Here is a 12,624-nt window from a genome sequence, read left to right on the forward strand (position 1 = left end):
TAAGGGTTGTGTGTGTGTGTGTGTGTGTGTGTGTGTGTGTGTGCGCCCTAAATACAAGCCCTAGGAGACTCACGTGCCCATGCGTCCACCTTGCCCAAGGACGGAGGAGTTGTCAAACACCTCCACATAGTCAAACTGGCAGTCCCGGTGACTCTCCAGGGCAAAGGAGTGCCAGGTAAGCTGAATGACATATCCGGGGGGGAGGTCGATCACCCAGTTGCAGTCTGTGTTGGTGGGGTAAGTCTGGGGGCTGTTGGGGGAGTTGATCACCCCAGTCATTTCAGTTAGCACCCCGCCACATGCTGGAAGACATATCAGTGATGGTTTATTTTAATACTGTTATTACCATTATTATTATTATTATTATTAAACACAGTGCAATAGATAGAGTTTTAAGGGTACAAACACTATGAGCTACAAAGACTGTAATCCCATCACATCTATGACACAGAGAATTAAATATATAGATGATGAAATAGAAGAATATGGCTAATTGAGTGAACAAAGCCATAAAAACACTATTCAAGTACAGTAAACCCAGCCCAACACTGCTGAAGTCAAGAATATTGAATAATAATATGAGTTATTATATGATTCAACAAAAAATTCAACTTCAACTTATAGGTCGATATTAAAAGACATTTTCGCTTCTCATATCATCTATGTCTAAAGGTCTAAGAGGGGGTCAGTCAGGTTCTAATGAGTGTTTCTTCAGGTTCATGGTACAGAAGAATGGTCACACTACCACCGGGGTCATAAAACTACCCCTGGAAATACCCACAACTCCCATGAAAGCCTTGTCAAATATGTGGTCTTGTGCGGCGGAATGTCTTAGAATACGATCCATAATATCTAACTACAAGAAGATGAAACTTATTAACATTTGTCAGCCTTCTTGTACATTCACTGCACACCCTTACTACTCATCTCAGACAGAGGAGACTCACTCGTGTCAATGGTGGTATAGTTGGCCACAAAGCCTCGGTTGTGGACGCTGCTATCTGTCCTGAACTTGATCCACATGTAGTTGTGCGTGGAGAGGACTGGAGGAGGACGATGGGCTTCAGGACCACAGTAACGGCCGAGGAGATGCGCTGTGGGCCGCCTGCCATCGCGAAGCTGTTGAAATAGGACTAAGTTAGATGTGACTTAAATATTACAACCGTCCCCACCACCACCACCACCTTCGTCAGTCTCAGAATATGACACTCCAATCACCCACAACACTACCACTTTCATTACTTCCATCCCAAAGTTAGCAGAAGAGGACAAATTTGGATCTGACATGAATTACCATCGCCACCACAACCACCTTCGTCAGCCTCAACATACAACACTCCTATCACCCACGACCCTATCAGTTCCATTACTTAAGTTTCCCTCCCTTCCCACATCACCATAAACACCAACCCAATCACGGCACTACCATTAGGCTTTTTTATTTTCATTTATTTTTCCCCTTGAGCTGCTTCCTCTACTGTAAAACGAGAACCATCACCCTGCCGTCATTACAACAGAACGCCAGAGCCTCACCTCCACATAGTCGAACACGCAGCCAAAGTATCCTCCGCCCTCAATGTCAAAGTAGGTGAAATTGAGACGAATTGCTTTGCCCACCGGCTGGCTGATGAGATAGATGCATTCTCGGTTGCCTGGGTATGGTTGAGGGTTGTACGGGGAGCGGATGAGTCCTGTCTCGCCTGTGAACTCTCCACCGCAGGCTGTAAGAGACATGTGTGGCCTTGAGGTCGTATATGAAAAATCGAACTGTAATGACTGGATTCATCATCGCCGTAATGTTCCTAAAATGCAGGTACGTTAGAATGTTATAGTGGGAGATATATGGAGTATTGGTAATGATGAATCTGGGTGTTACAGAACTTCTACCAAAAAAAAATTAAGCACTTCATTACTGCAATATTCATGAACTTGACCCAGTAGCAGCGGGGATCATGTTTCTTAATGGTCCCTCTGAGCGAGAAAAATGAGAAAAAATCACCCCTCACACAAACCATTTCATAATATGTATCAAAGCATTTGTGATCAGATTATGTATCATCTATTTTGGGGGGTTTATATCATGGCACAAATCTGGCCCGTCGCTGCTACACGGTAAACCCACAAATCTGGCCCGTCGCTGCTACACGGTAAAGCCACAAATTTGGCCCGTTGCTGCTACACGGTAAAGCCACAAATCTGGCCCGTCGCTGCTACACGGTAAAGCCACAAATCTGGCCCGTCGCTGCTAAACGGTAGAGCCACAAATCTGGCCCGTCGCTGCTACACGGTAAAGCCACAAATTTGGCCCGTCGCTGCTACTGGGTTAAATGATGTTAGGGTAGGGTGGGTATACGATTCCTAAAGCTATGGTTCATAAATGGATATAGAACACTGTATTCATCTACTTCTATCAATACCACTATTCTACTTGACACACATACTCTCGAAATTACTCATGCGCTTGGTACCTACACACTCCTTCACTGCTATCCCGATTTGATGCCCTCACACTATCATGCTCGTACGGTACTCAACCCCCTGCCTGGCTGACACATCTACAGCATAACCATACATAACCATACATAACGGCCACCTCTTCAGATTCTTTACAGGAGCAGCGAGTAGAGGGCTTTTTTTTTATTGTTTCCTTTTTTTTGTGCCCTTGTGCTGTCTCCTTTGCTGTAAAAATCATATCACGACACCTCTCCACCTGAAATTGACCTCCCTTTTGGGTGCTCATCTATACTTTACATAGGAGCATTGATTAGCGGGCTTTTTTGTCCCTATTGAGTTTTTGCCCTTGAGCTGCTTCTACTGTAAAAAAAAGAAAGAAAGAATGAAACCACTATCTGGCTGACTCACCCACTTGGTACACCGCCCTGAAGCCACGGTACGCCACGCTGTAGTCAGAGTGGAAGAGAACAAAGAGCTGGTGGCCTGTTGACACCACAGCGCTTGGCAGGTCTCTCCCACACGCCCTGCGGATCAGAGGACTGTCCGCACTGCCTCCATCCCTCACCTGCAAGCAAGTTACAGAAGACTCCATGTAAAATCCCATGATATACTGATTTAAATGTTTATCGCCCATGGCTATGAAGACTATGATATGTATGTTTACATTGTGCTCTCCTACACTGTGTTCTCCCATGCTGCATCTTAGGGCTTTCTGCTCCTCGTTTGCTCTTCCCTAATACTCCTCCACGTTTCCCCACATGGCACCCTCACACGCTAATCACACACCTCCATGTAGTCGTAGCGGCAGGCGTGGTGGTGCTCCAGTTGGAACTCCGTGAAGTTGAGCTGCACAATCTCGCCACGTGGCACTCGGATCACCCACTCACAGTGAAGGTTGTGTTCGTAAGTGTCGGAAAGAGTCGGTGCTGAGAATTCCCCTCGGTCGCCCGTCAGCAGCCCACCACACCCCGGGATTCCTGATGACACCAAACACTGCCGTTAAATTTTCCATCACACTGAGAAATTACAAATAAAGGTGTGCTCTCCTGACTAAAATATAGATTACAGTTTGATGGTATGACAGGAGATACAGCAAGCAATGTTATACTGTGAAATAATAAAACTTCACAGAATTCCTAATGACACCAAACACTGCTTCTAAGTTTTCAATCACACTGAGAAATTACAAATAAAGATGTGCTCTCCTGACTGAAATATAGATTACAGTCTGATGGTATGACAGGAAATACAGCAAGCAATTTTAACAGTGAAATAATAAAACTACACATATTTCCTGATGACACCAAACACTGCCTCTAAGTTTTCAATCACACTGAGAAATTACAAATAAAGATGTGCTCTCCTGACTAAAATATAGATTACAGTATTACAAGACATTTCATTGCCAAAGAACACCTAATTGACAAGGCTTTCCTAGGAGCTGTGGGCATTTCCAGTAGTAGTTTCATGACCCTGGCGGTAGTTTGACCCTTCCTCTGTACCATGAACCTGAAGAAACACTCATTAGAACCCGACTGACCCCCTCTTTGACCCTAAAAAAATAGCTGATGTTTGGAGCGAAGGTGTCTTATGATACCGACCCATAGCTCCTCGTACCTGGCTCAGCACTGTAGGAGATCGCGAAGCCGGTGTCGGAGAAGGAAACGTCAGAGTGGAAGTGAATGAAAGCCTCTGAGCCTGAGGTGGTGAGAGGTTCCGGGTTCAGGGAGGAGCAGTACTTCCCCAAACTGTGGCTGTTCTCTGTCAGACCATCTCGTACCTGTGGGACAAAACATTACACAAGAACATAAGGAGTCTGCAGGAGGCTGGTAGGCCTGCATATACAAGGCAGCTCCTGTTAACCTATCCCCACCTAACTTCACCATCCATGAATTCATCTAACCGCTTCTTGATCTGAATTTTGCATTTGTTTCAATGCTGCAAGTCAAATGGATGAAAACCAAATGGAATCAGCTTAGAGCTAATTTATGACTTTGTTGACTAGTTGCACATTCACAATCATCAAAGATACACAAAAAAACTAGATAAATATAAGAAGCATTTATGCAGATGAGATGAAAAATATCATACAAAAAAGCACACATTCTATATCTGTCCAGGAACTGCAAATGTACTGCACTGCAAGGGCCTACTCCTCTTGAGTCAGTGGTGGGGTAATACTCGTCCCTCCTACCTCTAGAAAGTCAAAACTGCAGTTGTCATGGTGCTCTATCTGTAGTGTTAGGAAGTGGAATTTGATCCTCTTCCCTGGTGAGACAATGATGGTCCAGTAACAGTCTCGGTCAGTAGGGTAGTGGCCAGGGTAGCCGGGAGACCTGACGGACCCGTACTCCTGCCCGTGCAGCTCTCCGCCACACACTGTAGCAAGGGAGGGCAGACAGGCATCCTTTAGCAAAAGTAACCATTGGGTGATATGGATGGATAGGTAATAAACAGCTGTCATTTCTCAGTGTTGAAGGGTAATATAGATGAACGACAATATTTATGGTCACCGTACATTAAGTTGGTCCTGAAGCCCCGCCCTCTTCTTCACCCTCCCTCCACAGCAACACTGACCCCTAACGCCAACCTCCTTCCACCCAACCAATCACATCAAGTAGCTTTTTAAGAGGCGGCGGAACTTCTAGACCAAGTTAGTGAACGGCGACTTCAGTTTGTATATTCTCATAGACGATGCGATAGTTGTGAGGAGGAAAAACAAAACCAGCTGCAAAAATTATCAGAATGTACAGAGGAGCGTGTCCAAATCCTTAAACAGACAATTATGGCGCTCCCTGCTGAAGTGAGGCATGCGACATATACAAGAAACTGACTCCCCTTGCATTTCTTCACTGTTCCTAAGCACTTGTATGAAAATAAATTCACCATAATGCCACAGCTTCTTTGAATTTGAGTCTGAATGGTTGGTCGATGCAAAGCAAGTCATATCCCAAGATAGAGACCCCAATGTCGCTTACCTCACTTCAGCAGGGAACGCCACAATTATTGGGGGTGACAAAACAATATCCAGTCACTCCAAGCTGGAACACAATGCAGGTACCTGGCTGTGTGGCATTCCAGGTGAAATTGAACCCATAGCCCGCCACCGAATGATCAGAGCGGAACCATAAGTACACAGCGTTGTGGGTGGTGATGATGGTGCCATTGCTTCCAGGGAGGGAGGTGCCACAGTATCGGCCATGCAGGTGGTCACGGCTGCTTCTGCCATCATGAATCTGGCCCGTCACGATGGACAAAGGTCATTATCTTAAACCATCAATTTCCTTAAAACCTAAAATAATACAGACAAGAAAATATAGTATACTCACCTGGACCCAATCAAATCTGCAAGAGCCTCCCTCCAGGTGGAAGTAGCTGAAGGTTATGTTGATGACCTGACCTCGAGGGGCTGTGATGACCCAGGCACAGCTGACATTGTGGTTGTACTGCGAGAAGCCTGCCCCAGGGAAAGTCACCACTCCCTCTGTGCCTGTCAGACTCCCACCACACTCTGCGGGCAATGTGTGTGGTGAGGAAAAATATGCAATAAACAGCTGGAGTAATTCCTTCCCCTCATTTTTCCTAGTAATGGGAACAGAATTTGTACTGGAACTTCAATACTGGGCGTGGTGTTGTAGGGTGGGCGAGGTGACATGCCCCCCGGTGTATGTCTCCAGTGATTGAGCGATTGAACTTTCACATTTTCTACATGCCTCAACTCTACAGAAAAAAACCCTCATTGCGTCCAGTGATTGAGCGATTGAACTTATCACATTTTCTACATGCCTCAACTCTACAGAAAAAAAACTCATTGCCTCCAGTGATTGAGCGATTGAACTTATCACATTTTCTACATGCCTCAACTTTACAGAAAAAAACCCTCATTGCCTCCAGCGATTGAGCGATTGAACTTATCACATTTTCTACATGTCCCAACTCTACAGAAAAAAACCCTCATTGCCTCCAGTGATTGAGCGATTGAACTCATCACATTTTCTACATGTCCCAACTCTACAGAAAAAAACCCTCATTGCCTCCAGTGATTGAGCGATTGAACTCATCACATTTTCTACATGTCTCAACTTTACAGAAAAAAACCCTCATTGCCGCCAGTGATTGAGCGATTGAACTCATCACATTTTCTACATGCCTCAACTTTACAGAAAAAAACCCTCATTGCCTCCAGTGATTGAGCGATTGAACTTATCACATTTTCTACATGTCTCAACTTTACAGAAAAACACCCTCACTGAGAACACTCACGCTGGTTCTCTGTCTGGCAGCGGTCGCCTGTGTGGGTGGAGGGACAGTTGCACCTGAAGGAGTTGATGCCCTGTGTGCACGTCCCGCCGTTCAGGCAAGGGTTGCTGGCACACTCGTTGACGTCCACCTCACAGTTTCGTCCTGGAATGGAACAAAACATGAATGAGATTATATACATGTGATATTAACCCAGTAGCAGCGGGGATCATGATTCTTAATGGTCCCTCTAAGCGAGAAAAAATCACCCCTCACACAAACCATTTCATAATATATGTCAAAGCATTTGTGATCAGTTTATGTATCATCTATGTTGGGGGGTTAAAATCATGGCACAAATTTGGCCCGTCGCTGCTACTGGGTTAAAAATTGCAAAGTATTATTGAAAATGTTTTGTATTCTAGTAATTATTTTATTCTGAAGCATTACCGAGCATTTCCTTTGTCATATTTTCTTGGGGTACACTTTCATCTATATACCTCAGTGTTCACCATGGTGCAGTCACACTCACCTGTGAAGCCTGGGACACAGCTGCAGGTGTAGGTGTACGCACTCTGGGTGCAGGTGCCCCCGTTGAGGCAAGGTTGGATGCTGCACCCAATGGAGGGTGTCGCCTGGCCACCTGTGCCCGGGAGGGGGGTGCACCCGTGTGGCCCTATGCCTGACCCCTGGTAGCCTTGTGGACACACACACTGGTAGTACGTCGATGACATTTCTGTAAAAAAATCCCACATTCATACCTGCCTTTTACCTTCAGAACGTGGAAGACATTGCTCAAGAAAAGAAGAAGAAGAAAAAAAAAGTAGCTAGTACATGTAGTGAAAATGCTTGCCGAAATTAAAGCAATATTCGCTACTTTTATTTTGTTACTGGATGATGTTATGACGTAATGATATCAACAGAGTGAAATATATAGAATAAAATATTTTGGGAGGATAAAAAGGAAAACATTTCTAAGAAAAATAATTGAGACGTGTAATGTTGAACACCCTAAGAACCATGGCTTACGTGGGTTTTCATAGCAGGTGGCAAGGTGGTGGCACTGTGCCATCTGGCAAGGCCGAAGGCTTGGGGTGCACGTTGTGCCGTCCCCGGTGTAGCCTGCGGCACACGGACCACAGCGACGCCCACCCTGCACCAGCGGACGATGCATTAGAAATGGTTTCTCATCCCTCAGGTCACACCTTTCACATTATTGTAGTAGTAGTAGTAGTATATCATTATTTGTGTCCAAGTTGGCTAAGTGCAGATTTTGATAATGGAAACAATTATGAGTCAAAAATCAGATTGTATGAAGACTTGAGAGAAAAACTACGACTGAAATCGTTGGGAGAAAACTGTTTGTAAAGGACAACAGTCAGCAGAACATTCCTTTTGTCCAGAAACTATGAACTTTTATTCTGAGTATATTGTTTGTCTGGATGTTGTTTTCCCGTCAAGAATGATCTAAACCTACAGAACCTAACCAGTTCCATGCAGACTTACAAAAGTGTTGTAGCACTGGCTGAAGGGAGAGCAGCCTCCATTACTGGTCTGGCACTCATCAACATCATTGCAGAGAAAGCCATTTCCGCTGAACCCTGTGAAGGTTGAGGCTGTTAACATACATCAAACAACCCTTCATCATCCTTCACTTTGATCGATGAAAAAAACATTGCTACGGGAGAGGAAGAACAGGCACAGGACACAGATATAGGAATGTGAGTGACCAGAATACAGATAAGGAGGAGAAAATAATAGAGGGGAACTTGGGTAAGGCAACACATCAGGGGCACAGACTAACACAGCTAAGGGGTAAAAACTGGGGGACTGTCCATCCACCTTGAGGGCATGGGCCACAGGTGAAGCCGCCGGGGTAGTTGATGCACTGGACAGCTGGGCTACGAGAGCAGTGAGGCACCGCACTGCTGCACTCATCCACATCCACACATGTTGGGCCGCCACCTTGATTCTGTGACTTCCAGCCCTGGAATGGTGTGTTTAGTGTTACAAGAATGGAGGGACGAGGTTGAAGGTCTCAGCAAGCTTCCCTGTTTCATCTGCTGAGTGATTACAAAACTATAAATACCCACCCCCTTCTCTAAACACACATACACACACACACACACACACACACAGCAAAAAACAAAACAAAATTCACAACAACGTTTAACCACAAGTGAGAGCACCAAACCAGCCAGCTAGAGAAGGTTGAAAGAAGAGAATAGCGTTTTAGATAGTATAATAAATAAAAGGAGGTTGTATATAGTTAATCAGTTGGGTACTGTGCAGTTAACCATCATGTAAAGAGCCATTATCTGTGGACAACTTGGCCCCTTAGTCACACTCTCTGAACCAGCCTTGCCTCTTCACAGATGCAGGTGTAGCCATGCTGGCCACTGGAGGAGACACAGGTGCCATGGCCTCCACACAGCGCTGACCCACTACTTGCTGTACAACTGTTACTCTGCTGGTCACATCGCACCCCAAACTTGCCTGGAGGACACAGGCACCTGAAGGACCCTGGGATGTTGATGCACGTGGCCCCGTTCTGTAGGTTAAACACATAACATCAATACAAGACATAACAGCAGCACAAGTGAGGTATTCAACGACTATAGAACACATGAAGAACCCTGAGGTGATAACACATGTGACTCAAATGGTTCTGCTGATTAACTGTAAAATCATTATTCATTAACCCGGTAGCAGCGACAGGCCAAATTTGTGGCTTTACCGTGTAGCAGCGACGGGCCAAATTTGTGCCATGATTTTAACCCCCAAAAATAGATGATCACAAATACTTTGATATATATTATGAAATAGTTTGCGTGAGTGATGATTTTTTCTCATTTTTCTCGCTTAGAGGGTTACTAATAACACAGGAGCACCATTAACAAATTACCATTGATTAACCCTACCTGACAACCAAGGTCCGTGCCCATGTACTGCACACACTCATCAACATCAAGGCTACAGTCACCGCCCTGCCAGCCCTTGGGACATAGGCACGTGAACCTGAGGAAGCCATCAATGCAGGTTCCACCATTCTGGCAGGGGCCCACCAGACACTCATCAACCTGCAGCTGAGTCTTGAGCTGGTACACCTGGGAGGGGATAGGGATGGTAATGAGTGAAATGATGATTACATGAATGGTTAATTAGTTCCATCTGTTCACTAACACACACATAAGTACAATGACGAGAGTGGTCGAGACATGAGGACTGTGTAAGTCTGCAAGAAGACATTAAGTTTTATATTTGGATCATGGAGTGGGAAATGATAATGTTAAGAAATTGTTAAGTTCTTGAACTGGGCTAAGGAATTACATGGAATTACATAGAAAATCGCGGGTTCTATCCCCGGCGCCGGCAAACCTTTCCTTGTCTGGATTAATGTCGCGTGCGTTTCGTCGCACGTGGCGGTCGTGTTGAAGTGAAGAGGGAATTCTGTATTTTCACTGTAAGCTGCGTAATATTTCACAACTAGCATCATTCATCAGCTATAGGTGCTTAAAACTGTACTACATTTTAGGTACACTTAATTCTTACAGGTGCTAAGTCATCACAATTTCACCTGAAAGTGTCGGGCATTCACCACGATGTCTCCGCCATTTTCTTTTTAACACAGGCGTTTAAAACTATCATACCACGCGAATTATGTATAATGGGTGTTTTTTTTCTGTAAACAATCAAATAATGAGAATATGGAACGGGCAATAAAACTGGATTATAACTACAAGCAGCTGTTGGGATGATCGTAAATAAACACGACGCCTCGGAGGACCGCCGTAACACGCTGCGTCGTCTGTTTGTTTACGGTGAAAATATTGATTGATTGATTGATTGATAGTTTATTGTTGCAAGTAAAACAAAACTATTTTTTTTATATAGTGAATCCACGAATACGGGGAAGGGGGGGGGGGGTTAGATGTAGGTAGTTCAAGCCAAAAATATATATGAACTCACAACTAAACTTCTATTTCAATTCAATTCAATTCAAACTAAACTTCATAAGCTGCCATGAAGACGGGACTCAACATGTGCAGCTCTCTATTATAAGCCAACGGTACCAGATTGTCGTACTCTGTCTCTTATGTTTGCCGATTTTCGACCCCAAAACTGCTTTCATCACCCAAATAACTGCCTTCATTTACGGTTATCGTTTAAATGGATAATTATTGATGTTTCTTGGCAATAGTAATGAGCCAGAAACCGGTAAATACGAGGCTATGAGTACGATAATCTGGCAACACAACTTGGCAGACACGGAGACACCCGCCCATCGTTACCAAATTATCGTACACACCGCATTGACTTTTCGTAGTTTCTGACTGATATCTATAGCAAAAACAAACAAACAAACATCAACAAATAACAATTTTAACGCTAACTTTAATATTCTTTCGTTATTAGTGTAGGTACGAGAGTTTGAGGCTTAAAAATGATAAATACAATGTGGTGAATACGATAATCTGGCATCCCTGCACCCGCCATGGACACCCACCTCACGTTGCAGGGTCGTGAGCGCCATTAAATAGTTCGCTGACGTGATGTTGATGCTGCCGCTGGGGGTGGTGGGGGCGGTGCTGGTGCTGGTGTTGACCCTTCTCTCGAGTGCCTGGAGTCTGTTCCTTATCTCCGGCAGGGTGTTGACCTCGACTCTGAGCCCTGCCAACCCCTGCTGCACGCTGGGAAGGGTTTGCCCGGTCACCTCCTGAAGCCTTTGTTGCATCTGGGTTGTCTGTGAGGTGGAGGGTCACTTGGTTTGGGGGAAGTGCAGCCTTAACCCTACCGATCTGACGTTTTCAAATCTACTCCCCTCAAATCCTCTAATCTAATCCAATGCTTCAATCCTTCATCCCCTTCAGCTAGACTCCAAACTTTCTCTCCCTCTATTCTTCTCTACTCCCCTCAAATCCTCTAATCTAATCCAATGTTTCAATCCTTCATCCCCTTCAGCTAGACTCCAAACTTTCTCTCCCTCTATTCTTCTCTACTCCCCTCAAATCCTCTAATCTAATCCAATGCTTCAATCCTTCATCCCCTTCGGCTGGACATCAAACTTTCTCTACTCTATTCTTCTTCCTCTACTCTGCTTCCTCTACCCTTCTCTACTTCCCTCAAATCCTCTAATCTAATCCAATGCTTCAATCCTTCATCCCCTTCAGCTAGACATCAAACTTTCTCTACTCTATTCTTCTTCCTCTACTCTTCTTCCTCTACCCTTCTCTACTCCCCTCAAATCCTCTAATCTAATCCAATGCTTCAATCCTTCATCCCCTTCAGCTAGACATCAAACTTTCTCTACTCTATTCTTCTTCCTCTACTCTTCTTCCTCTACCCTTCTCTACTCCCCTCAAATCCTCTAATCTAATCCAATGCTTCAATCCTTCATCCCCTTCAGCTAGACTCCAAACTTTCTCTCCCTCTATTCTTCTCTACTCCCCTCAAATCCTCTAATCTAATCCAATGCTTCAATCCTTCATCCCCTTCAGCTAGACTCCAAACTTTCTCTCCTACTCTTCTTCCTCTACTCCCTCTATCCTCTACTCACCGACTGCTGCAGGGAGGCGAGCAGCGAGTCCACCTGCTGAAGGCGACTCCTGCTGGACTCTGGGGTCATGAGGGCCACCTGGCTGCTGAGGCGGGAAACGTTGGCCACCAGGGGGTCGAACGTTGTCCTCAGTGAGCGAACGTTTCCCTGCAAGGTCCTCACGTCGGCCTGTTGGTAATACAAGGGGAATATACCAGCGTTGCCAAATTATCGTACTCTGAACATTGCATTGATCATTTTGAGGCTCCAAGACTATCGTAATCACACATATAACGATAGAAAATTATAGTTATCGTTAAAACGGTTAAATATTGATGGGTTTCGTTCTTTTGTGCGAGAGTTAGCGGCCAGAAACACCGAAAATGCAATGTGAT

The 12,624-nt window shown here is 44.9% G+C and overlaps 1 protein-coding gene across 1 annotated transcript in view; it reads right to left on the reverse strand.

Moving 5' to 3' along the window:
* The window catches only part of LOC126986977 (cubilin-like), a 111,020-nt gene that overhangs the window by 36,706 nt on the left and 61,690 nt on the right, over positions 1–12,624 (reverse strand). Inside the window, exons 5-22 of the mRNA XM_050843552.1 lie at positions 12,251–12,418; positions 11,201–11,437; positions 9,615–9,800; positions 9,059–9,244; positions 8,536–8,680; positions 8,200–8,294; positions 7,723–7,846; positions 7,226–7,429; positions 6,718–6,858; positions 5,784–5,965; positions 5,516–5,690; positions 4,649–4,833; positions 4,072–4,234; positions 3,241–3,431; positions 2,863–3,019; positions 1,534–1,721; positions 948–1,119; positions 74–302 (exon numbers count right to left, since the gene is read on the reverse strand). Of these exons, the coding sequence (XP_050699509.1) occupies positions 74–302; positions 948–1,119; positions 1,534–1,721; positions 2,863–3,019; positions 3,241–3,431; positions 4,072–4,234; positions 4,649–4,833; positions 5,516–5,690; positions 5,784–5,965; positions 6,718–6,858; positions 7,226–7,429; positions 7,723–7,846; positions 8,200–8,294; positions 8,536–8,680; positions 9,059–9,244; positions 9,615–9,800; positions 11,201–11,437; positions 12,251–12,418 (3,128 nt within the window). The remainder of the gene's footprint in view (positions 1–73; positions 303–947; positions 1,120–1,533; positions 1,722–2,862; positions 3,020–3,240; positions 3,432–4,071; positions 4,235–4,648; positions 4,834–5,515; positions 5,691–5,783; positions 5,966–6,717; positions 6,859–7,225; positions 7,430–7,722; positions 7,847–8,199; positions 8,295–8,535; positions 8,681–9,058; positions 9,245–9,614; positions 9,801–11,200; positions 11,438–12,250; positions 12,419–12,624) is intronic.

The sequence above is a fragment of the Eriocheir sinensis genome, chromosome 63, assembly GCF_024679095.1.
Source record: "Eriocheir sinensis breed Jianghai 21 chromosome 63, ASM2467909v1, whole genome shotgun sequence".
NCBI lineage: Eukaryota > Metazoa > Arthropoda > Malacostraca > Decapoda > Varunidae > Eriocheir > Eriocheir sinensis.